The 26847-nt window shown below is 37.1% G+C and overlaps 1 protein-coding gene across 2 annotated transcripts in view; it reads right to left on the bottom strand.

Moving 5' to 3' along the window:
- The window catches only part of LOC119799433 (arf-GAP with coiled-coil, ANK repeat and PH domain-containing protein 3-like), a 107236-nt gene that overhangs the window by 17304 nt on the left and 63085 nt on the right, over nt 1-26847 (bottom strand). Inside the window, exons 9-18 of one of the 2 annotated variants that reach the window (XM_038309327.1) lie at nt 24911-24985; nt 18846-18857; nt 11724-11836; nt 11028-11079; nt 10006-10106; nt 5804-5915; nt 5423-5631; nt 2865-2934; nt 2701-2795; nt 2391-2608 (exon numbers count right to left, since the gene is read on the bottom strand). In XM_038309327.1, coding sequence (XP_038165255.1) covers nt 2391-2608; nt 2701-2795; nt 2865-2934; nt 5423-5631; nt 5804-5915; nt 10006-10106; nt 11028-11079; nt 11724-11836; nt 18846-18857; nt 24911-24985 — 1057 coding nt within the window. Of the gene's footprint in view, nt 1-2390; nt 2609-2700; nt 2800-2864; nt 2935-5422; nt 5632-5803; nt 5916-10005; nt 10107-11027; nt 11080-11723; nt 11837-18845; nt 18858-24910; nt 24986-26847 lie in introns of both variants that reach the window. The other variant, XM_038309326.1, reaches the window with a different exon arrangement.

The following is a 26847-nucleotide window of genomic DNA, read 5'->3' as shown; positions in this document are numbered from 1 at the left end:
TCTCTTGCATGTTTGAAATAAAGATACCAATTCCAATTCCAAACTTACAGTAATTTCCGGACTATAGAGCGCACATCACTATTACCCGCAGCTACATAAAAAAACTGGAATCGTACACATATAAGTCACACTGGGCTATAAGTCGCTGATATCTACTGAACTGTCTCCCACCAAACCTGTAGGGGGAGCTCTACATACAGCGCCTGGGGTAGGGAAGAAGAATAATGCTAGCTTCCGTCAGCTTGTTGGCTCACGGCAGTAAGAGCTAATACTGAAAGATGGGGCTTTATTGGCTCTTTATTTTAGCTCTGCAGGAGTTGAGCCCAGTCTCTTCATTGGTTCGCCAGCTTTAATGCAGCAAATAAATGTTAATATGTGTGAATTCAGGACATTTGTGCCGTTTCTCAATATATGTACTTGTGCGTTCTCATGTGCTCGTGAAACGTCATCATCCTCAGCCCTAGTACTGTTCAAATTCACGAGAACAGCAGACCGAGAACATAACAACTATTTTTCTTGTCCCTCCATCTTTACCCAGCATGCATCAGAGCAGAATTCTCCGTTCTCGAGATTGACAGCTGTCCCAGCATGCACTGCGGCAGCAGCAGTTTTATTATTATTATTATCTAGAGCGGAGGTTTCCAACAGGGGGTCCGCAACCCCTAAGGGGTCCAGGGAGGTACTGCATGGGGGTCGCGAAAGTTAAACTTTTTTTTACATTCCCCCCTGCAATTTTTCCACTAATTGAATGTCTTTAAATCCACATTAACATGAATTCAACACACTGTAGTAAACAGATAAATGGAGGCAGAAGATGTCTTTCAGTCATCAATGCTCACATTCAGCGACACACAGGAGCTCTTTCAAGCTGGACACCGTTTCATTCACAACACCTGTTCCATCAATCAGGAATCAGAAATACTTTAATAATCCCAGGGAGAAATTACGTTCATTACATTACTCCATCTGTAATAGAGTGACTATAGGACCAGTTTGATATAACATAATTTCATACAATATATATAATTAGGGGGTCCCCGCTCCATTTTGCCATCAGTTTGGGGGTCCTTGGCCTGAAATTTGTTGAAGACCCCTGATCTAGAGACTATTAATAACAGGAGGTGAAAAATGCAGCTCCAGACGAGCTTAGAGTGTGGTGATGTCACGAGTATTCTTCTGTTCAAATTGACCCATATTTATGCTGCGTGCTCCCGCTCTCCCAGAGTAAATACTTTCCTGTGTTCTACTCAAGAGCATACTTAGCGAGGACATGAGTCCCTGCTTGCGTTCTTGTAAATTGAGAAACGGCCTTGTTCCCCGTCGTGCCTGCAGCTAGCATATTCTTGTGCTAAATGTACATTAGCCCCTTATTCTTTCATTATCAGCCTTGATTTCCCCCTCTACCGGTTGGTAAAAATCCACAGAAAAGCTGCACCTTCTTATAAAGGCTGATTTATACTTCGAAACCAGGTCGTCTGCGTAGGTGTCTCAGTGAACGCAAAGACGTCCCCGCCCCCTCCGCAGACACTCTGCTGCACCTTCCAAATTGTAGGTGACCACAGACAGTGCCGCAGACAGGAGACCGGCTTGTTTTGTTTGTATGACAGCCATTGCGGAAATCAACTCTTGAAGTTGGACCAACTAGAAGAGCGAAGTGTGCGAGAATGCTGGGACCCTTTTTCCACCTGAATCCCTGCTCTTTTTTGCCCTCACATCCCTCCGATGAGGCACAAACTTGCCCCCACTTCTTCACCACCTCGGCCGAATCTAGAGCCACAGCTAGTTCCTGATTGTCCCACTGGCGTTGTGGCGTGGCGCGGACCACTCTTCAAACTTGAGCATAAATCAAAAATGTCTGCGTTAAGCTCACTGTGACACACTGCTGCGGGGAGGATAACCAGCCCTTATTCAGCCTAAAGCCACATTTTTCAAAGCATGAGAAAAAGGTAGCGGCTTATAGTCCGGAAACTACAGTACTCCTTTTAATGTCCGTAGAATTTAACAGATATAAAGGAAAGATTTATAGAGGAGAATGTACTAAAATTCCTTCACAACAGTCAGTGACTAATAAAGCCAGACAGAAAACACCTACTGAGGCTTTTAAGTCATGTGACAAACTTTGTTCTTTTTTTCTACACTGTTTTGCCATTAGAAGTTTGTTTTTGTTACTAAAATAATGATAAGCTGTTGTGTTTTGCACACTTGAGGTCTGATTTAAACGGATGTAGAATCTGCAAACACCAGATTAAACCCTAGCACTGACAAAAGATGTCCTTCCCGTTAACAGTGAGTGGACTGATGCTTGTTTCTATGTTCAGTAATCATTTTAACTGAACATCACCTAGCTGTCACTAAATCAGCCATTTGTAAAAACTGAATAATTAGCCTGCCTATTGAGAGAGCAGAAGGAGAGGTGCTGCCAGGCTCTTGTCTGTATCTCCGCTGGGTTTTTGGAACAGTGGTGGCGCTGTTGTGTCTTCTGCACTTCTTCACGCTCCACCGCCTCTCTGACTTCCTCTCTCCATTAACCAGGATCTCAGCGGAGCCAAGCCTCTTCAGGAATTTCTTCTCCACATACTTGGCTCGAATCCACGCCTCTTTTTCCTGCCTGCAACAGAAGAGGTTTTAATCCTTTATTTTTTTTCTGCCTATGAAATAAAAGCTGATGTGCCAATTAGCTGCATTTTTCCACATCCTGACCTTGAACTGGAGGGCGATGGTTTCTTCAGACCCTGCTCTTGGTAGGAACCTTCATAGACGCGATTGATGACGCTGTTTCCAAGCTCACACATCAACTGCGAGGAAATAAAATAGACGTTGTAACTGGCTCCAACATGCTGAGCTGTTCAAAGAATTAACCATACCTTTAATAACTCTGGTTCCCACGAGTCGAGGGTCAAGGAACGCACCTTCGAACAGTGGACGCCAAGACTCCTGCATTAAAAAAATGCAAAAATTCACTGTCATTAAAACATTAGATCGATAAATATAGATAGACAGACAGACTTCATTTATGCAAAGCTGGGAAATTGCACTGTAGCATCAGCTTTACACAATGAGGTAAAAAGTAAATTAACATCTCTCTATATATATATATATATATATATATATATATATATATATATATATATACACACATCTATATATATATATACATATATACACATCTATATATACATACACTATATTGCCAAAAGTATTTGCTCACCCATCCAAATTATTGGAATCAGGTGTTCCAATCACTTCCATGGCCACAGGTGTATAAATTCAAGCACCTAGGCATGCAGACTGTTTTTACAAACATTTGTGAAAGAATGGGTCGCTCTCAGGAGCTCAGTGAATTCCAGCGTGGAACTGTGATAGGATGCCACCTGTGCAACAAATCCAGTCGTGAAATTTCCTCGCTCCTAAATATTCCACAGTCAACTGTCAGCTGTATTATAAGAAAATGGAAGTGTTTGGGAACGACAGCAACTCAGCCACGAAGTGGTAGGCCACGTAAACTGACGGAGCGGGGTCAGCGGATGCTGACGCGCATAGTGCGAAGAGGTCGCCAACTTTCTGCAGAGTCAATCACTACAGACCTCCAAACTTCATGTGGCCTTCAAAATTGGCTCAAGAACAGTGCGCAGAGAGCTTCATGGAATGGGTTTCCATGGTCGAGCAGCTGCATCCAAGCCATACATCACCAAGTGCAATGCAAAGCGTCGGATGCGGTGGTGTAAAGCACGCCGCCACTGGACTCTAGAGCAGTGGAGACGCGTTCTCTGGAGTGACGAATCGCGCTTCTCCATCTGGCAATCTGATGGACGGGTCTGGGTTTCGCGGTTGCCAGGAGAACGGTACTTGTCTGACTGCATTGTGCCAAGTGTAAAGTTTGGTGGAGGGGGGATTATGGTGTGGGGTTGTTTTTCAGGAGCTGGGCTTGGCCCCTTAGTTCCAGTGAAAGGAACTCTGAATGCTTCAGCATACCAAGACATTTTGGACAATTCCATGCTCCCAACTTTGTGGGAACAGTTTGGAGCTGGCCCCTTCCTCTTCCAACATGACTGTGCACCAGTGCACAAAGCAAGGTCCATAAAGACATGGATGACAGAGTCTGGTGTGGATGAACTTGACTGGCCTGCACAGAGTCCTGACCTCAACCCGATAGAACACCTTTGGGATGAATTAGAGCGGAGACTGAGAGCCAGGCCTTCTCGTCCAACATCAGTGTGCGACCTCACAAATGCGCTTCTGGAAGAATGGTCAAAAATTCCCATAAACACACTCCTAAACCTTGTGGACAGCCTTCCCAGAAGAGTTGAAGCTGTTCTAGCTGCAAAGGGTGGACCGACGTCATATTGAACCCTATGGATTAGGAACGGGATGTCACTTAAGCTCATATGTGAGTCAAGACAGGTGAGCAAATACTTTTGGCAATATAGTGTATATACACATATATATATATATATATATACACATATATATACATATATATATACATATATACACATATATATATATATATATACACATATATACATACATATATACACATATATATATATACACATATATATATACATATATATATACACATATATATACTGTACATATATATATATATATACATATATATATATATATACATCAAATGCAATATAAATGCAATATAAACATTTATAAATAAACAGCATTGGTTAAAGTACAAGTAAAATAAAATAAGTATAAGGTGCAATAAACAGATTATATATAATGTATTATATACAAATTAGCAAAAACTTTCAATAATTTACCATGAAGAAGCAGGTGACAGCAGATTTAGTGACAGAAAAGCAGCATTTATTCCTCTTTTCTACTAATTTGAATAAAGGAAGGTAAGCAGATTAGTCGTATATTCTGTTTTTTGCGGGAAACTACTCAAAAAGTGTGAAGTGGTATTCCAGACTCCTATAGTGATGCAAATGAGTGTCTAGTATCCAGGCAACGGTTCTGTAGTAGGAAGAAAAGTGTATTGTGACGCAAGATCACGTCTGATCCCAAGGGAGTATGCATATGCAACAAGTCGGAACAAAAGCAACCAAACTGCAAACAAAACATGCATTTCCAGCAGGTTGTTGCAAACAAAATGATCAGCAATTAGTAAATCAATTAATTTAGTAATCAAATTGTTACCAGGATTCATCTTAAGCAGACAATAAAGTATGCCACTTCCTAAATAATTACATACTTAGTGGGGAACTTAAGAAAATGTGCAATAAAGTTTGGTTTTTTTCTAAATGCCAAAAAATGTTTTTTTACGCATTTTTTTTTTTTTTTTTAGATTAATAAAAATATTGACTTGATTTATCAATAACATAAAATACTTGATAGGTACAGCCATTTTTTTTGTCTTGTTAAGACAGGTTGGATGCTGTCTGTGTTTTCTTCTGTGTCCGACCTGTGGATGCCGGAGCACTCGATGCACAGCAGGATGCCCAGGTTGATCGAGGCCCAGCGTGGGTCAGCTTGACTGCAGTCGCAGCACTGCTCATTCCCTGGCAGACTCTGGATGCGCTGCAGGATCGTTTCAGGCCTGGCGCTGCGCTCCCGCGGCTCACTGGCTGAATCAATGCTGCTGGTGGACGGAGAGGCTGTTCTGTCCAGGTGCTGAAAATGGACAGAATATGAATGTCGGACAAAAAGGCAGCCAGGAGGAGTCAAACTGTACCTGATTAAAGTAATTAGGGTAATGTGTTAAACAGCCTTAAAACATAAACAAGGAAAAATCTCATAAACAACATGTAAAAGTTTCATTGCATGACCACAAATGGTGACTCACCTCGATGTAGTACGTGTCTGGGCTTTCTTTGTAGGCTGAAGCAATGCTAGCTTGAACTGCTTGAATCCAAGCTTGTCGAAGTTTCTCAGACTCAGCCTGAAGCATACAGCTCCTGTAGGACAAGACAGTTTTAAATCCTTCTGTTGGTTGGTCGGCGCATGTTGAAATTTCAACTAGAAGCTAACAAGGCTGGTTATTATTATGATGCTTAAACAGATGGATGGTGGGTCAAAAGTTCACTCATTTGCTTCAATTCAAATTGTTTTTTATAGATATGAAAACTAGGGATGCACGATATAATCTGCCCCCTATCGGTATCGGCCTTAAAGGAATAGTACACCCAAAACATGATTAGCCTTCATTTTCTACTCACCCCCATGCTGAACAACACTCTGGAGTACTTTTTTGATATCTCAAATGCATCTGGAGATCTGGGAGGCTTCTTGCTGTCTGCTGACATTCAAATAATGGAGGTCTATGGCGCCCGAGGCAGAAAGGTCCATAAAAGTCCACAAAAAACGTGTCAATATTCCTCCATACTGCTCGTCCAATGTATTCCAAGTGTCCTGAGTGGGTAGCATCCAGAATTTACTCGAAACGAAGTCATTTAGAATGTTTTTAGAGCATAAACAGTAGTGTATAGGATTTCCTGAAAGCGCGCACATGCGCGTTCACGACGCTACGGAAGCCGGCAGACCAAACCAGATGAAAGTGCACATTCAGCTCGGCAAAGAACTCATGCTCTTCCTCAACACTGAAGTCCTCAGACATTTTTCTTTCATTGTTTCTTTCTTTGCACAGGTAAACAGCACATTTCTTCTTCTACGCTTGCATTATCGGCAGAGCAGACGCTGAATGCGCACTTTCATCTGGTTTGGTCTGCCGGCTTCCGTAGCGTCGTGAACGCGCATGTGCGCACTTTTAGGAAATCCTATACACTACTGTTTATGCTCTAAAAACATTCTAACTGACTTTGTTTCGAGTAAATTATGGACGCTACCCACTCAGGACACTTGGAATACATTGGATGAGCAGTATGGAGGAATATTGACACGTTTTTTGTGGACTTTTATGGACCTTTCTGCCTCGGGCGCCATAGACCTCCATTATTTGAAGGTCAGCAGCCAGCAAGAAGCCTCCCAGATCTCCAGATGCATTTGAGATATCAAAAAAGTACTCCAGAGTGTTGTTCAGCATGAGGGTGAGTAGAAAATGAAGGCTAATCATGTTTTGGGTGTACTATTCCTTTAAAACTGAATATCCGACATCGGCCACCCCACCGATATTTAACCCGATATTTGATCAGCTTCTGAGTTTCTAAAGTCTAAAAAAAAAATAAAAAAAATACTACTTCTTCTTCTTTCTCAAAAACTTATTTTTTACAGACTTAAAAACTTCTAAAGACGAGGGAAAAAATATCATAATATCTTCATATGCTGATATATCGCCATTTAAAAACACCATATCAATCTCTTTTACTAATGAAATATTGCTATATGTCATCGTTATGCTACGAAATCCCCCTAAAATTCACGAAATTTTGCCATATTTTTATATGTTGATATATTGACGCGGTATCGATCTATTTTACTAACAAAATCTCACAAGAATTGGCAAAATATCACGAGAGTTTGTAACAGAACGATGAAATTTCACGAGATTTTGAAAGTAAAATAGATCGATACCGCGTTTTTAAAAATCAATTTGATATCAGCATATGAAAATATATTTGAGTATATTATTTTTCAAAGTGTCAGAAATGGATAACAAAACTGCTATTTTCAATGACTACTTATTTTTGTCCAGCTTTAACATCGGTATCAATATCGGTTATCGGATACATGAGTTTTAAAATATCGGCCAAAATCCCAATATCGTGCATCCCTAATGAAAACTAAATGTAACTTAATAGTTGTTGTTTTTTTAAAGAGTTGTAAGTAGAAGTTGTGCAAGTATAATTCATATTTTGAGACGATACAGAGCCCTTCCTGGGTCTTACAAAACAACTTGCTTCTGTGGCCGTGGTTGCCATGGTTATGCATCACAACAAAATGTAAAAAAATGAGAACATATTGTCAAAAATCATTTTATATGTACAGCAACCAATTCCAGAGTTAAAAAAGAAAACATTGAAAAAACAAAACTTGGAGCCACACCAATGGAGGAACCAAATGTTTTCCAAAAAAACTGTTGCGTTCAGACTGGGTGCGTTTTTCGGAATCTAAGCCTCTGATTTACATGCAAAGTCGACGACGTCCAGAGTTTAGAAAATTGAACTTTTGTCGCTGGAAGCTGGAGCGTCAGAAAAGCTGACACAGGAGTTTTTTGCGGAGACAGACACTGCATGTAAGCTGTTGTTGCTTCTGAATATGAAAAAATAAATATTAAGGGAGTTAAACTCCAAAGGTTTAAAATAAAAGCTGGAAGAATGGATTGTTAGGAGGAACAGAGAGTGAGCTCTGATCATTATTGCTGCACTAAAACATTTTTATGAACTATGGCGGAAGAGTTTATAAATACCCACATTAACTAGAAATGTTAAAACAGGGTTTATACAGGAATGAGTAACTCTTATCTAATGCTTTTTAATGCTCTTCTAATGCTCTTAGAAATAATTTTAATGATCTGAGTGAAGTTGGCCCCCCCACCTTCTTCAAATCAGACAAAATGGGTGTCAATTAACTCATCTCCGTTTGAGCTGGTTTGTGCAGCAAATATTGTTGTTTGTGCTGCTTTGGCTTAGAAGATATTAATGAAAATATAAAGGTCAAAAGGTCAACCAGCCCCCCCACCTTCTTCAAATTAGACAAAATTGGTGTCAAACATTTCTGCTACATTTGTGCAGCACAAATTTTCGTTTGTGCCGCTTTCATTTATAAGATATAAAGAGATGTTTCTAGAGGTCATCAAAGGTCAACCAGCTTCAAATCCAAAGCAGCACAAACGAAAATTTTTGCTGCACAAACCAGCTCAAACGGAGCCGAGTTAATTGACACCTATTTCGTCTGATTTGAATAAGGTGGGGGGGCTGGTTGACCTTTGATGACCTCTAGAAATATTTCTTTATATCTTTAAAACGATAGCGGCACAAACGAAAATTTTTCCTGCACAAACGTAGCACAAACGTTTGACACCAATTTTGTCTAATTTGAATAAGGTGGGAAGGCTAGTTGACCTTTTGACCTTTACATTTTCATTAATATCTTCAAATCTAAAGCAGCACAAACGAAAATGTTTGCTGCACAAACCAGACAAACGTAGCACAAAAGTTTGACACTAATTACATCTGATTTGAAGAAGGTGGGGGGGGGAGCAACTTCACTCAGGTCAGACACCTAGAAATATTTCTTTATATCCTAAAACGATAGCGGCACAAACGAAAATTTTTGCTGCACAAACGTTTGACACTAATTTTGTCTGATTTGAAGAAGGTGGGGGGGCCAACTTCACTCAGGTATTTTAATGCCATCAACAACTACCCATGACGCTCATATAAATACGGCAAAATCTTTTGTCATATTTACGATGGACAGGCTGCAGCCATGTCCCGAAATCGTCATTTTCCTGTCACTTTTATTGAAAATTGCATTTTCCAATTCTCTAACTTTTTCTCCGCCTCGAGCTTTTTTCCCAAACATACGGCTTTACGATCAACCAGAGACAGTTCTGCGCAAACATATCGCAATATATTAATATCTGACAAAATTGTTTTTATTAACTTTTTTTTTTTATAAAGCATTTTAAATGCCACGATAATCAAATTTAATGAATTTTAATGCCAATTAAGGCCTTAATTTTAAAAATTACAATTTAATGACTTTTAATGGTTTTTAATGACCTGCAGAAACCCTGTAAAACCTGCAAAACTTTGCAGTTTTTACCACAAACCTTAAAAACTCTTTATATTCACTTCCAGCTATTGATGGCAATGAGGAATCCCCCAAAGGTTGGCCTGCAGCAGAGAGCTTTCTGCTGGGATTTCCAGTGCTGCTGGCCAGCTGTATGCTGGAGGTCTGACATGTGAAACTACAAAGCTCTAAGGAAGTCATTTAGTTTGATTTTTTTACTGACTCATGTTAACTTGGATATTTACCCAGCAGAGAATTGTTTCAAGTACAGGCCAGAAACTAGGGAATTCTTTCACTAAATGGTGCCATCTTTAAACAAATCAAAGCTTACAGTTTTCAGTGTAAATGCCTTACTTGAAGGGGGAGACGACCTCAAAGCAGAACCTCCTCTCGATGTCCTCATATGGTTTTACAGAACACAATCGGAGATCCTCTACTACCACCGTAAGTACATCCTGTTCACAAAAAAAAGTGTTATATTTGTCTACCTGAAACAGCAGCTGCATATACCTGATTCTTTCTGCAAAAGGAAATTTCCGTTTACCTAACAAGTGATGAGCTTTTTGTCAGTTAAAATTAATTTCAGAAGATTCCCAACAGCTCAGATATTCCCTTTATCTTTACCAGGATCTTAACCGGGATCCACTAATCCTCATCTCACAAAACAATTGCTTGCATCTCAATATTTTATCTGAAAAAATATTAGAATTTCTCTCCACAGCATCAGACACAGATTTCTGCAAAAATAAATACTTCAAAATTTAAAATTTTACCTTTTACAGAGAGAACTGATGGCGTCCCTCGGCATATACTAAAGGCAAGTCTGTTTACTTGATTTTTACCTTGTTATAATGTATTTTTCATATATATATATACATATATTTAACATATATAAGAACACAATAGAGGAGTATACTACAAAAAAGTATAAATATAAATCAAAACTAAGGATTTTAACACCATTAGTTAACCTTATACTTAAATACAGAAACGTATTTGTATAATTTTACTTAATTATGCCACAAAGCACTGATACTTAAAATATATTGACTGAAGTATGGAATAAGAAATGTACAAGTGTATTATACTTCAAATATACTTCAATAAACTAAAATTTTTACACTAGTAGTATAACAATGAGTGTACTTGCTGCATACTTGAATATTGGATTTGACCATGTACCAGTATGCTTTAAGTATACCTTTTGTAACAAGAATGCTTTAATTTAGTCCCAAAACTATTAAATGAGTATATTTTGAAGAACACTAGATGGTTCCTAATATACTTGCTAAACTTATCCTTATGATCATCTATACTTAATAAAATTAACTTGAAGTATACTACTTTTGCTAAGGGTTAAATAAATAAGCACTTGCCTTCAACTTCTTCTGATAGACCAGCTGATTGTTCTGAATGGAGAACCACCGCCTGTAACAGTAAAAAGAGAAGTTTTTTTTTTTTTTTTTTTGATGCAAAGCCTTTCAGAATCTATAACGCAGGGGCATTATGGAGTACAACTTTTCTACCTCTGTTATTTGCTGTTGTTTCTCAAATTAAATGCATAACGATATTAAAGCTTTCATTGATAAAATTCAAAATTGAAACATTGTCTAGCCTGTAAGGTAAAAAAAAAAAAAAAAAAAATGAACCAATGAATCGAATCCATTCGTATCGTGGTGTATTCTTGAATATCGAAAATAATCGAATCTTTGGGTCAGAAAATCGATACTGAATCGAATCGCCATGATGGATGTGATTAACACCCCTAAACCTACCATCTTTCTACATACAACAACGCTACTTTTACAGCATGGATATCTACAGGGTTAGGAGACTCCTACAATAAGCCACAGGCTGTGGGATCAAACCATAAAATGTCATCTATCGCCTAAACCCTCAGTTCTGAGTTTTTATTGATCAAATGGTTACATAAGGAAGTGATCGAGTTGTGTTGAGGTGAAACCACCAATTAATTTTAAATTTACACAACAAACAGGGTCGGTGTGCAACCAATGTCCACCTTTAAATGAAGTTGATCCAACACGGTTTTCAGTTTTAGTCATGGCGCTTACCTGTTCCAGGTCTTGAAGGCATTGCTAGCCCTTTTGAACAAGTAGCCCTCCATCACCACGCCATTAGGGGCGTCCACGTTAAACTCCACCTTTGAGTCGTCATATGAAAAATCCTGCAGAAAGAAAAGGATTTAAATCAGGAAAATCAATGATCAACAAAGAATAAAAAACCCTGTTCTGCAGCAAAGAGGCTGCAGTTATAGATTTTGTCTTCTAGATTACCAACAGCTTTCAATCTATGTGCTGAGCATTATACACTTTAGACAAACTGGCATCTTTTTCTTTTACTGTATATAAGTTCTTAATTATAAAATGTTTTCTATTTACTAATAAACATGCTGTATTTTAAGTAATTTTGCTTTTTGAATAAATTTTGTTCGGAACAGGACATTTTGTCTATGTAAACTACTGTACTGAACTACTGTAACTTTCCTTTACACTAAAAAGTGCAGGCGAGAAGTTACTAGCTGCAACCAGGAAGAAAACCATAGACCTCGATAGACCCCGCCTCATCGGGTGAGAGCCATGCCGACAGAGCGGCCATCTTGGGTCAGACCAAGCGGACGGAAACAGTACACGTCTATTGAGGCATATGTTACTTTATTAATTCAGACACCGAATCTGGTGAACTTTTAACCGATTTCCAGATAAATGGTTTACTGAGAACTGCAACGTTTCAGTGGCAACATGGCACCAAATGAGTCATAGAAATTATCATTATTTTGATTTTGTATTGACAGTTAGAAAACTCCCAGAGCTTTCTCTCAGGATGCCCGACTTTTATTCCACGTATAGGTTCATAAATAAAAGGAGACCACAAACAAGATCCAGAAGTAGCATTTTATGACAGGTTTTCCTCATGTTTCACAGTTTCCTGGCATCAGCACAATACTGTATGTGTTAATGCATAGCAGGGATGGAAGCAGAGAAAAGTGCATAAAATGCCCTGATTTTTGAAAAGTGTATTATATATTTTGATATATATATACAGTATATTAGGGATGGAACGGTTTATGAAAACTGTGTCGGTTGGGTTCGCATGTGTTTCGTTCGGTTCATGCGCTGCTCCTTTTTCTCATAGGCGAAGCGTTTACACTCCAGAGCAGAAGGTGGCAGTACTGCGACCAAAGCCAACCACCAGCAGTAAACAAGAAGAAGAAGAAGCGAAGCCGCGTAACCGGGTGTAGCAGAAAAAAATCAGTTGTTGTGGAGAATTGTGTGGGTATGGCGAGTGGGAAAGAACAGGAGTTGGAAGACGCGCCAGCAGCACTTTATAGCTCTGCTGTATGGGACCACTTTGCATTTAGAGTTTAGAGTGACCTACGATGACGGCGGAAAGAAAGTTGTGGATAAAAGTGCAACAGTGTGCAAGCATTGTGCAACACGTTTTGTTTATGCTAACAGCAACACGACCAACATGTCATGCTAACCCCGAAATCCCTCATACTCCATCAGCGCTCCGCCCCACTGCGCTCCAGACCGCCTGGGCAAAGCACAGCATACAGCCTCCGCTGTGGCTCCCGTCCGCTCCGCTCTGAGTTCCTTGGAGATTGTAGAGGGCATGCGCCAGATGATTAAATTCAAAGCAGCAAAACATGCGGAAATGTACCAGGATTACCGCGGATCATTAAAAATAATTACAATTCATTAATTTTTTTGGATTTTTTCATTAATTACATACATTTTATGGGATTTTGGTGTAATAATCAACATATACCGAACTGAACCGAAAACCGTGACCATCACGAAACCGTGAACCGAACCGAACCGTGGATTTTGTCAACCGTTCCACCCCTAATATATATATTTGTTTGTGTTTGTCATATTAATATTAAATTGCAAAATATATAACTGCATGTACTGTTTATATCTCATCCACTTTGATTTCAGTTAAACCTGTTTTGATTCTGTATATTTAATATAAATAAAATGTCATTATATTATGTTTTTGAAATTTTAAGGGGTCGTAACATATACCGGTAAGAGATTATTGGGATATTATCTTTGACTCGTCTTCCATGTGTTTAAAATGAGATGTGAGGTTCCTCCTATTTATTCAGACAGCAGCGTCCAATGGGTACTTCTTAATGTCTATGAAGAAAACGCTACTGTCTCAAGAGGCGGGATTTCCTGTAAAGTAGCCAATCACAGGCGGATTTCTTTCTCCGGTCTGTTTCACCCTCAAAGTGACAAAAGTTGACAAGAGCCACAGAAACAGATCAAAAGGTGATCAGGAGAAAATCTAGAGCTGCATAAAATGCAAGAGGAGCACAGAGAAGAAGCATAGAGTCATGCTTGTGATAGAACTGGGGCCTTATAGTAATAAATCTGCACACATAGAACGTTTAAAATGCACCAATTGTGTAGTTTACATGAGTGTATTCTAAATAAAACTATGAGGATTTGTCATGCATGTGAACTTTTCTGGATTAATAGATTAAAGTGTTGGGTACAATATAACTATTATGTCTTGGTGTTTTATAGCTTTTGAAATTACATACTTTTTAATCAAATCTAAGTTAATTTTTTACTTATCTGATTGCAAATTGCTAGCTTTGTTTTTTTTTATTTTGTCAAATTTTATAGTTTTTCACAGTGTATATTGCTGGTTTTAAAAGTTGAAACAGATGTTCTATAGGAATATTTCAGTAAATGAATAAAAGACGGGTTTAATATGAAAGTTAATAATAGTATAAAATCATACAGACACAAATAAAGGATGAAAAAAGTTTTTCTAAATCATTAGAATAGAGTTAAACAGTGTCTAGATATAAGAAAAGTGAAAAAGTCCACCCACCAAGCTGCAATTCCACCAGGAAAAGATCTTCATTTTTAAAAGATGGATGTTTTTCAGCAACATTAAAAAATCTTTACAAACAGAAACATGAGGAAAAAATCTGCATAAACACAAATCCAAAGACGGAGCCTGACGACAGGATCATGTCTTTCTCCACTTTCTAACAGCGGAGCGATTGAACCGCCACTGAAGCTCTGACCACGGCAGCATGCACCTCAGGTTTACAGCTAATTACCATACAGCTGTCGCTACCTCCAAACATTCCTATTGACACCTCAACACTTCAGCTGCTCTTGACCCAAAAAACAAGTAGGCTTGAATCAGTTGTACAACTTTTTCAACGCCTCCTCCAACACCACCATGGTGACACAGCAAGAATCTCCCCTGGAAGGAAGCCAAGACCACCAAACAAAAAACAAAAAGTCTCAGCAAGCTTCATTTAACATCTACTGCTAACAGGGACCCGGTTTGTTTCACATCACATTAGATCAGGTAAAAAAAAAGGAAAATATTAAATTCAAAGCAGCTTACCTTCACTGTTAAAAGGGAAGGACATCAGAAACAGGAGAAGCACTGTACGCTGCTCTGAAAACTCTCCAGCTCTACAACAATCATCATCTATTTTTAACGGGCCGACATCACACAGACCAATAAGAGCACGAGTGAATTATTTAACAAGCGAGAGGCTTAAGAACGTTATAGGCAAAACAAGGAAAACTGTGGAGCGGCAGGCATGAACAAGCAGGAACATGGAATGATGCAGTCAGTGTGCGGTGATACATCATCCACCTGCTGCTGCTGTCAGCCTGCAGACCGCGCTGCCAGGCCGGAACAAACACCTCGCATCCTGTCCAGTTGGCAGCACTGATTTCTCAATCTGCTGCAGGGACTGTATCACCTGGAAGCCCATTAAGTGTCACTCTGGCAGACGTCTATAAATTGATCCAATATCAGAGCTTGAATTGATCGTAAAAGCTTACAGAAAAAAGAAAACAAGAAAGAAACAAAACCATCAGGCTCAGGTTAATACCTAAATTGGATAAATTAGATTTTATGGAAGCCCCAAAGACCTAAATGGATTAGAGGCCTCTTTTTTTAATGCTTAACAAAGACGCACAACTTTCTTCACCGCACTTGAAATAATTAAGCTTTAGATGTCCCTACATCTTCATGTGAATATTTCTAGCTCTCTTTTTTTTCTGTTTTTTTGCCAAGTTGAATTAACAGTTTCTCTGCAGTCGGTGTATAATCTGTACGGAAGAGGATTAGGGCCACTGGAAAAAAAAAAAAAAAGTTAACTGATTTTTAAAATTTTTTTTTATTTCATATTTCAGTATAGTATGGGAAAAAAGTCAGAATTCTGACTTTTTTCTCAGAATTCTGAAGTATCAATAGTTTAATGATGCCCAAGCAGAAAAAAAAAATAACAAAAGACAGGAGAAACATAAAGACGCTTGAGTAAAAAAAAATTCAACAGCAGCTTAGAAAAATTTGCAGATGTAAATCTTCCATCCATTTAGAAATCATAGCATTAACACTTATTGTAGCAACTAATGAATAATTAGCCTAATACGTTTAATATTGTCGTACTAGCTGTCTTCTCCCATTTATAACTTGAAAAATACTACAGGTACTATTTATTTTAATGTTAATATAAAGATGTATGATGTTATTTAATCATTTATCCAATATTAGAATAATTTTGAGCACTGAACTGCAAAAACTAGGTGCAGAGGCTCCACAGGTTCACAGCGGTGTTCCAGCTGCCCCACAAAATAGAAAGAAGGATTCAGTTTGAGATTGCAGAGTCAGGGAGCGTCTTGAAAGGAATCTATCATAATCTATCTTGTCTTTAACAATCAGAACAAGCTTGTCTGATCAGAGCAAAAAAAAGAATAAATAAGATCAGATGGAGAATCCAGATTTGCTGCAAACAGGTGCGTCTTCACCTGTATTAGACATATAACAAAGATATATATATATATATATTTTTTAAAGGACACTGACGTTTGAAGCATCAACATGAATATTCATCCAAATATATCTCGTAAATCTACTAATTACTTTATTTTTTAACTGATTTGATATTGTTTTTATTTTGTGGAGGTGGATTTAGAATTGAAAAGTGGACTGTTCATCTGAAAAGCTGGGATGGTGGGATGCTATAAGAGACCAAAATGAAATAAAAAAAGAAAGTATATGCTCTTTTTCTAGTTTTATTATATATCTAAATCAGTATAGCAATACATTAAAAAAAAGAAAAGTACAGTTCTCCATTCTTATCACAGTAAGTGATAAGAATGGAGAATGGTTTTAAATAAAATAAAAAAATTGATGATGAATGAATGAATGATGCGTAGATATTCATGGTTCCAGGCCAGTTATCTCATTAAAAAAAGGTAAAGTAAAAATTAGCACTGGTTCGGTTTTTTTTTTCCCATTTTGGGCAAGTAAAAAAAAAAATACAAACAGAAATACTAAAAAAACTGAAAAACTTTGCTGTGTTTTTTTTATTTTGGTTTCATTAAATAAAAAAATTAAAAAGCTGAATGTACACCGATCCCCCGCCCCTGGTTTTGTACAGATATTAACAAAATCTAAACATTTGATGGATGGATGGATGGATGGATGGATGGATGGATGGATGGATGGATGGATGGATGGATGGATGGATGGATGGATGGATGGATGGATGGATGGATGGATGGATGGATGGATGGATGGATGGATGGATGGATGGATGGATGGATGGATGGAAGGATGAATGGATGGATGGATGGAAGGATGGATGGATGGATGGATGGATGAATGGATGGATGGATGGATGGAAGGATGAATGGATGGAAGGATGGATGGATATTTCCATTCTCTATTCTTTTTTAATTATACTCGAGAATTCCTCCCAGTCTTAAGCAGACTTGAAAAAAGCTTGAATTTCTGACATTTCCAGACAACTTTTAGAATAGAATAGAAAATTGCTTTATTGTCCCACAACCCTGTAAAGTTGAAGGAAAAAAAATCTCAAAGAAAATCTAAGTAATTAAACCAAGAGATCAATGAGAGGACACTAGGAATAAAACTAAATTACTGTTAGGAAATCTGGTCTTATTTAATGAAGCTCCAAGCTTTACTCAGTTCCACTTTATCCATTTAAACCAAGCTTGCACTTTAAAACAAATTAAAACATTCAGAAGGTTTAAAAGATTTTCAGAGATGCTATAATTTCCATTTTGTTGTTGTACGTCATTAGTGACTCCTTTGTATTCAATACTACAGCCAAGTCATGTTAAGTAAGGAATGAATAAAACAAAGGACACGACGTATGAGCTAAAATATTCAGTCATTGTTTCCTTCAAACATCGACGTGCAGCTTCAAGCAGTAAAAATAACTCTGAATGAGCAGGAATAGTAGGGAGCTGTAGCATCAAACAGGACTTCTCCATTAAACCCAGATTAAAAATAAACAGCACCGACATTTGAGAGCCTCTTCCTTCTCTGCAGCAGTAACAATATTTGCCTTTAGAGCTTAACTTTCTTCCCACTTCCTTCTATTTTTTCCTTGTATGACATAGCGGCTGCTCTTAATCCTTTAAAGACTTACATAAGACTTATTAAGTATTACTGCAGGTGATTGAAGATTATAAAAATGTACACAATATCTCTAAACTGACAGTTTTATAACATAAATCTAAACCCTTTGAGCCCCTTTTATATAGTTACTCTCTGCATTGGTAGATCTAACCTCAAAGCTCTATGTAGGCCACTCAAACTAAGTTTGGCTTCTGATTGTGCATTATAAATGATTCAAGATCCACTTCTGCATGCCCTAATGGATTCCAGAGTTTAAATACAGCTTGTCAAAACACAGTGGAAGAAGTCGCAGACTTCAGGTTGAGATGCAGGTCTGCATCTACGGAAGAGGATTAGGGCCACTGGAAAAAAAAAAAAAAAAAAAAGTTAACTGATTTTTAAATTTTATTTCAGTTTAACATGGGAAAAAAGCCAGAATTCTGACTTTTTTCTCAGAATTCTGGCTTTAATCTCAGAATTCTGACTGAATTCTGACAATAAAAAGTCAGAATTCTGAGAAAAAAAGTCAGAATTCTGAGATTAAAGTCAGAATTCTGACTTTTTTCTCAGAATTCTGACTTTAATCTCAGAATTTTTTTCCCATACTATACTGAAATAAAATAAAAAAAATCTGTTAACTTTTTTATTTTATTTTTCCAGTGGCCCTAATCCTCTTCCGTATGCATTCACTGACCCCAAAGCCTCCAGAAAAATAATCAAAACCCAGAAAGCAAAACAAATGAAGGCTTACTCACCTGCATGAGGGTCTGAGGTGATAAAGTGCCATTAGGGACATAGAGGAGACAGAAAAATGACAAAATGAGTGTGTGCAGCAGCAGCAGAACAGTTTAAATGGGGATAATGTGATAATCTGTCAGGTTCAGCCAACTGATTATTATCCTAATTACTGAGCCTCCACAAAACGACACCATCAGCCTGAATAACATCTTTATTTAACATTAAATCTCCCCCTAACAGCTCAGACACAAACAGATCAATAATTGGCTACACATCTGACTCCGACCCTTCCCCTGTGGGCCGGTCCGTATCACAAACCGATGCCTGGAGGGGGAACACAGAGCTGAGCTGTCTGCCAGATGGCCACTGATTGTGGGCAACACAGCATACAGACACCTTCCTGCACCCCCTCTTTGTTCATCATTAAAGATGTGTCCGATGGGGTCTGTTAAGCCTTAGATAGATTATAGTTCTTCCTTAGGCCTGATGTTGGTCTGATGAGGCCCATACTTGCTATTTATCCATACTTTGATCTTTTTTTTTGTCTTTCTGATTGATATTTTGAGGTTTCTTTGTCTGATATCTATGTTTTTCTGAGGCCTGAAGGCAAAACCAAGCTAAATTGTGCAAAGATGTGACTCATTGTTGGGGTCCCTTTTCATTCTAGTTGTTATTTATTGCAAAATTATGGAGCGAATTTTGTTCTATTATTTTGCAAGTGAAGAAAATCTTTTGTAAATGTATAGAAAAAAAAAATGCGATCCAGAAATTTAGCCTAACTCTGCTGTTTTCTCATATTTCATTATCTATACATACATAAAAATATGCACACTGTATATATACTTTTTGTTATTTATTTATTTATTTTTTTTACAAATTTTCTTTTTCTTTTTTTTTTTTACAGATTTATTATTCTAATTTTTTTATTTATGTTTTTCAGATCATAGTTTTTGAATTGGATCCTTTTGACCAACCAGAACATTGTTTCTAACGTCCATCTAGACCAACAGAAATGCGTTTTCTCTCCTAACTCCTGAGGAACCCCCCGAGTAGTGAAGAGGATGTGATCTAAAAAATATAATTTGAAAAGAATAAAATTCCTAAAACTAAATCTGAACAAAAGCATCTGAAAATACATCTTGAAAAAAATATTTCAAAATCTAAGAAAACAGCAAAGTTACAATCAAAACCTTTTTTTTTTATCAAGAATTTCAAATTTCCTTTAACAAAGTGTTCTCACTGGAAAAAATCGAAACCTAGATAAGTAATTTTTTCCTAAAATAAGTGTATTTGTTCTTGGATTGAGAAGGTAAAAGAGAAATTTTGCCAATTGAACCAGACAATTTACACTTAAAATAAGAAAGTACAATGGCATTTTCTTATTTAAAGTGCATAATTTTTTCTTAAAATAAGTGCATTTGTTCTTGAATTGAGTAGGTAAAAGAGACATTTTGCCATTGGAACAAGACAATTTACACTTAAAATCAGAAAACTTAATTGAATTGTATTATTTCAAGTGCATGTTATCTAATTATTAGTGCTGTCAAAATTATCGCGTTATTAACGCGTTAACGCAAGGCCATTTTAACGGCGATAATTTTTTTAACGTGAGATTAACGCTATGTGGTTTTATGGTACAATTTTCCAAGTACATCCCGCTGCAGCCTGCGAGAAGGCGGGGCTATTTTCCCCCAGTGTATGAATTTCTCATAGGCTTCGACAGCGGAGCTCCTCAAGGAAAAAAGACGCTCATACACTGGGTGACGCTAGTGCCTTTTCTTTAAGCCCCACCACCAACAAACAAGTTGAGTGTCTGGTAACTAGTAGCAACCTGAAATACGCTGAGAAAAAAGATTACTGAGGTGAAATGGAATCTGCTACGGCACTCTTGTCGGTATCGTGTGTGTGTGTGTGTGTGTGTGGGTGGGTATGTCTGTGTGTGGGTGAGTGGGTGTGTGTGTGTTCTCATTTTTGTTAAGAGGCTGAAAAGTAACTTTGTTCATTATTATCTTGGTTAATTAACATCTAATGTTAACTGTACTACATTTTATAGCAGTAGGGTAAAATGCTTGTCTTTGTTCAAAAGACTGTATTAACTGTAAAGACTGTCTTTTACATCAGCCTGTTTTCAGGGCCTTTTTTTTGCCTACATATTTGTTATTTTTTGCTACATGCCTCCCCATCTTCTTGCCATATGTTTCTATGGCATAAATCAGTATCTGTGACCTGTTTTCATTTTAAAAAAAGAACATTGGCACAAACCTAGCCTGTATGTATTTTTTTGTATGTCATCGAGAGTATTTAAATGATTTTCAATCAGGAAAAAAAATGTGCGATTAAAATGCGATTAATCGCGAGTTAACTCAGGCATTGATGCGATTAATCGCGATTAAAAAATTTAATCGATTGACAGCACTACTAATTATCTAATTTTAAGAGTAAAAATACTCATTCCATTGGCAAACTATCTCATTTACCTACTCAAATTAAGGGTAAATACACTTAATTTAAAACATTTTTACTTATTTCTAGATTGTTTTTCCAGTGCTGTTCTTCAAACAGAATGGAACAGAATTCACTCCATATACACACTGCAAAAAATGTAAATCTAAATAAGTCATTTTTTCTTAAAATAAGTGCATTTTTTCTTGAATTGAGGGGGTAAGTGAGACACTTTGCCAACAAGACAATTTACATTTGAAATAAGAAAAAATTATTGCTTAGTCTTATTTTAAGTGCATATTTTCTAATTATCTTATTTTAAGTGTAAAAATACTCATTTCATTGGCAAATTATCTTATTTTCCTGCTCAAATTAAGGGTAAATATACTTGATTTAATACATTTTTACTTAATTTCAGATTGTTTTTGCAGTGCAATTAAAAAAACAAAAACAAAAAAAAAAACATCTAAAGCAAGACCAGAAGTAAAAACTGCACTTGTTCCTAAATGGTGACCATGTGGCAAAAAGGCTCCATAAAAATTTAACACCACCCCCCACTAAGCAGATCACAGATCAAAGTACATGTGGGGAGTGCAGGCTTGCTGGTTCTAGCTGGGCGCTTGCATCCTGGAAAGACTGAAGGTTCGCTGGCTCTTGTAGACCCCACCACCCCCACCCCCCCACTAATGCCCCCTGAACTGTACCCTGAGCCCAGAATGCGATCCGATTGCAACAACAAACATGAAGCAGATTCCTATTTAAAACTGACCTACTAACTGGAAAAAGGCTTAACAGAACTGCTTTTCTAATTTCCAATCAGTGCTGCACTGCAAAAACAATCTAGAAATAAGTAAAAATTTCATAAATTAAGTGTATTCACCCTTAATTTGAGTAGGTAAATGAAATAGCCAATGGAATGAGTATTTTTACTCTTAAACTAAGATAATTAGATGATATGCACTTGAAATAAGACAATACAATTGTGTTTTCTTATTTTAAGTGTAAATTGTCTTGTTCCATTGGCAAAATTTCTCTTTTACCTCCTCAATTCAAGAACAAATGCACTTATTTTAAGAAAAAATGACTTATCTAGATTTAGCTTTTTTGCAGTGTGGCCGTAAGGGAAGCCTGCTTTATATGATACACTTTATTAAACAGGCTTAGCAGACTGTTTCCATTGATTTTGAGCTCTACCAGTCCACCTTTAGTTTTTGGCTAACAAAGTTAACCATGGAAGATGTATCTTTTGCAACTTATCAAATTTAGTTTTTGTTAGGAGTTGACCTTCTAATCATGAGGTTTAAGCCTAATTAAAAGCTGGTCGTTTTTTATCAGAGTATCTCTGCTTACTAAAGAATATGACTGCAGCTATCAATTATCTTTCTAATCAATTCTAGTTATCTTTATTATTTCTAGTTATTCAGTTCATTTTAACCCTGTAATGCCAAATGTATCGTATTTGATACATACTGTTTCTGAAATGTTTTGCGTCTGACACCTTTTGCATAAATTAATGGTAAAAACTTTGCTCAAAATCCTATTGTACACAATCAGATATACCTGATAACAGAGGGCAGAAGACCACACAAAAAAATAATCTTGACTTATCGCATAGTAATAAATTATTTATATCAAAAATCTATTTCTGTTTTTTCTTTTTACATATTTTGTTAAAAGGGCAAATAAGGAATTCAAACCAAAAAAAAGTTACTTTCTGTTTTGTTTTATTCTTGGATCGGGCTTTAAAGGGTTAAAGATATAATCTTGGTAGATTAGCACACCTTAATAAACAATTGTTTGAACCTAAAATGAATCTTTATTCATCTGCTTGACCTTATCTTTTGGCAACTTTTATGATAAAGACATATTGTCGAAAACAGAGGTCTTCAACAGGGGGTCCGCGGCCCCTAGGAGGTCCTTGAAGGTACTGCATGGGGTCGCGAAAGTTTTGGCTGATTAGACTTTTTTTTTTTATATTCCCCCTCCAATTTATTCCACTAATTGAAATTTCTTTAAATCCACATTAACAGGAATTCAACACACTGTAGTAAATAGATTAATGGAGGCAGAGGATGTCTTTCAGTCATCAATGCACACATTCAGGGACACACAGGAGCTCTTTCAACGTGGGCAACGTTTTATTCACTAGGGCTGGGAATTGGCAAAGAAGTCATGATTCGATTCGAATCACGATTCACATGCCACGATGCGATCCTATCACGATGCATCGCGATACTTGAAATATTGTGATGCATTGCGATATTTTCACTGAACACTGTAAGAAAAAAATACAGCCCTTACCAGTGGCTGACTGGCTGTGTGTGATCTGGATAGTGACTTTAATTGATACATAACTGAAAGCAACTGAATTCATACATAGCTGTATTTATTGAAACGACTATCGAAGGTGTTGCCATGAAACCAAATACTGGACACAAATATTACTATTACTGGAGTGGACACACCGACAAAAAGTGCTTAGGATTTAAAAAACTTAAACAGTGCCATTTACATGGCCTCAGTGGTCCTTTAAACCAATGAAATGGAAGCATTCAAATGTTTGACATTTCCCCTTTTGCAAATTACATGCGTTATATTTATTTTGTTTTTAAAGCCAAAATGCATCCAAACATCTGACTTGGAATGTGATGGAGCTGTGCAAATTTTCTCAGTCTCCTCCATGTTTTGTTTATGAATGACTCGTCGCAGTATCCGCAGCGATATCTGCTGGACTGAAAGTTGTATTCCACTTGGAGAAATTACTTTTGTTAAATTACTCCATCTGTAATAGAGTGACTATAGGACTAGTTTGATATATATAACAAATTTTCATACAGTATATATAATTAGGAGGTCCCTGCTCCATCTCTCCATCAGTTTAGGGGTCCTTGGCCTGGAAAACGTTGAAGACCCCTGGTGTAAAATATTGTCAGTATGTTCAAAACAGAGAGATTTAAGAGGAGGACTAAGCCAAAACCTAAGTATTTACATCAATACTAAGTATAAATGTCAATATGTAAAATATCAAAATGATTTAAGTTAATGGGGCTGTTAATTTAATTCATGACAGGTTTTGAGATTGCAATCATAAACCATTATAAAGTCAATTTTTTTACAAAATATCAGTAAGCTTTGGAAACTGCAGTTTGCAAGACTAAAAGGTCTCTGAAGCTCCGGCTTATGGATCAGCACACATATGTGCTGACTGTTGCCAGCCATCTGCAGACGACAACAGGAGGATTAAGAAGTCCTAAAACACTTAGCTGCACCTGATTTGAAGCTTAAATCAATGCGCCGCACTTTGTTTGGCAGATAAATCGAACACCTTCCAGATGCACACCTCTAATCCCTCCCCGGTCAGAGCAGATGCTCTGGAACAAAAGGTAACTGAAACTAGGAAGGAGGAGCTCAGCAGCAACCTGTCCCCCTATTTAAAGATCCAAACCATAGCAGAAACAACACAACATACAGCGGATTAAAAAAAACCCTAAACAAATTGGGTATAAACTGTTTATCATCATCAGCGTAGAATGAAATCCTATTGACAACTAGTTTTAAAAGAAAATTTTAGAGCAGACGCCTTTGATTTACAAATAATCCAAGGTTTTGAGAGGAAAAGAGATTTAAAACAGAAACTCACTCTTTGTTGAATAGTTGCATGTTTATGTTCCATCTCCCGCTTCTCCATGGCAGAATCGATGACCAGCTGATCGAGCTGAAAGTCATTTCACAAACGGGAGAACATCGTACATGTTATGTTTATGCTGCTTATAAAGTTCTGCTCACATAGACAAGAAAAGCTGAGAAAAAAAAAACTGAACAGGACAAGCAGGGAAAGGTAACGATAGTTAATAAAGCAAGTAAGAAAACAATATAAAATGACACCAAATTCATTGGAAAATCCAAATAGAACTCTATCAAAAATTAAATAATAAGTGAAAAATAAGGGATTGAGTTGATTGTAGACAAAACTATAAGCAAAATTGTTTTTAGGGCTGCAACTATCAATTTGTTTTAGTAATCAATTAATATATTGATTATTTTTTAGGTAATCAATTAATCTAAAAAAAGATACTTTTAGTAAATTAACATTTTTGTGTATTTAAAATTTATTACAAATCACAAAATGCAAAAAATATACATGGATATACATTTCATAATTTATCTATATACAGAGAATTTAATCTTAATTTTAAAAAAACCGTTGTTTATTATACAGCTACAAATGTTTATAGTTTATATTTGTTTAGTTTGGTCTTAATTACTGCTTTAAGTATGTAATCCTTTCAGCAAATTAAATTTAGAGCCAGTTTATCATTACTCTAGGTAAAGATTGGATCCAGTTACCAAATTAGTTGACAATTATTTCAACAACAGATTCGTCATGATTAATGACTACAGTACGGTGGCCCTGAAGTGCAAACTGCAACTACAAGTCTAAAAGCGCAACTACATTAATAAAAACAAAACTACATAAAGCAAAGCACAACTACATTAAGGAAAACACAATTACATTAACCTACCGGAAAAGGTAGGTACCAGTGGGAAACATGAGACAGCGCTGATTGGACGACGGCGCCGTTTGACCCTTAAACCGGAAGTTGCGTCGTCTGAACAGTCCAGCTTCTTTTAAGTGTGTCTTCAGTGTACGCAAACTAACTGAAATTTCGTCATTAGTCTTGAGCATATCCGTTATCACCTCGTACGTATGTCCTGATTCAAAATATTCCTGGATAACGGCAGCTATGTTTGGGGCGCCGACAATATCCATGTTTTCAAAAGCCGCAGCAGGCAGAATGACCTCCGGTTCAAGGGTCAAACGGCGCCGTCGTCCAATCAGCGATGTCTCATGTTTCCTACTCGTACCTACCTTTTCCGGTAGGTTAATGTAATTGTGTTTTTCTTAATGTAGTTGTGCTTTGCTTTATGTAGTTGCGATTTCCTTAATGTAGTTGCGCTTTGCTTTATGTAGTTGCGATTTCCTTAATGTAGTTGTGCTTTGCTTTATGTAGTTTTGTTTTTCTTAATGTAGTTGTGCTTTGCTTTATGTAGTTGCGATTTCCTTAATGTAGTTGCGCTTTGCTTTATGTAGTTGCGATTTCCTTAATGTAGTTGCGCTTTGCTTTATGTAGTTGCGATTTCCTTAATGTAGTTGCGCTTTGCTTTATGTAGTTGCGATTTCCTTAATGTAGTTGTGCTTTGCTTTATGTAGTTTTGTTTTTCTTAATGTAGTTGTGCTTTGCTTTATGTAGTTGCGATTTCCTTAATGTAGTTGTGCTTTGCTTTATGTAGTTTTGTTTTTCTTAATGTAGTTGTGCTTTGCTTTATGTAGTTGCGATTTCCTTAATGTAGTTGCGCTTTGCTTTATGTAGTTGCGATTTCCTTAATGTAGTTGCGCTTTGCTTTATGTAGTTGCGATTTCCTTAATGTAGTTGCGCTTTGCTTTATGTAGTTGCGATTTCCTTAATGTAGTTGTGCTTTGCTTTATGTAGTTTTGTTTTTCTTAATGTAGTTGTGCTTTGCTTTATGTAGTTGCAATTTCCTTAATGTAGTTGTGCTTTGCTTTATGTAGTTTTG

The sequence above is a fragment of the Cyprinodon tularosa genome, unplaced genomic scaffold (genome assembly GCF_016077235.1).
Source record: "Cyprinodon tularosa strain WSP-4 unplaced genomic scaffold, ASM1607723v1 ctg66, whole genome shotgun sequence".
Classification (NCBI taxonomy): domain Eukaryota; kingdom Metazoa; phylum Chordata; class Actinopteri; order Cyprinodontiformes; family Cyprinodontidae; genus Cyprinodon; species Cyprinodon tularosa.
The sequence above is the reverse complement of the archived record's forward strand: the minus strand, read 5'-3'. Positions and strand labels throughout refer to the sequence as shown.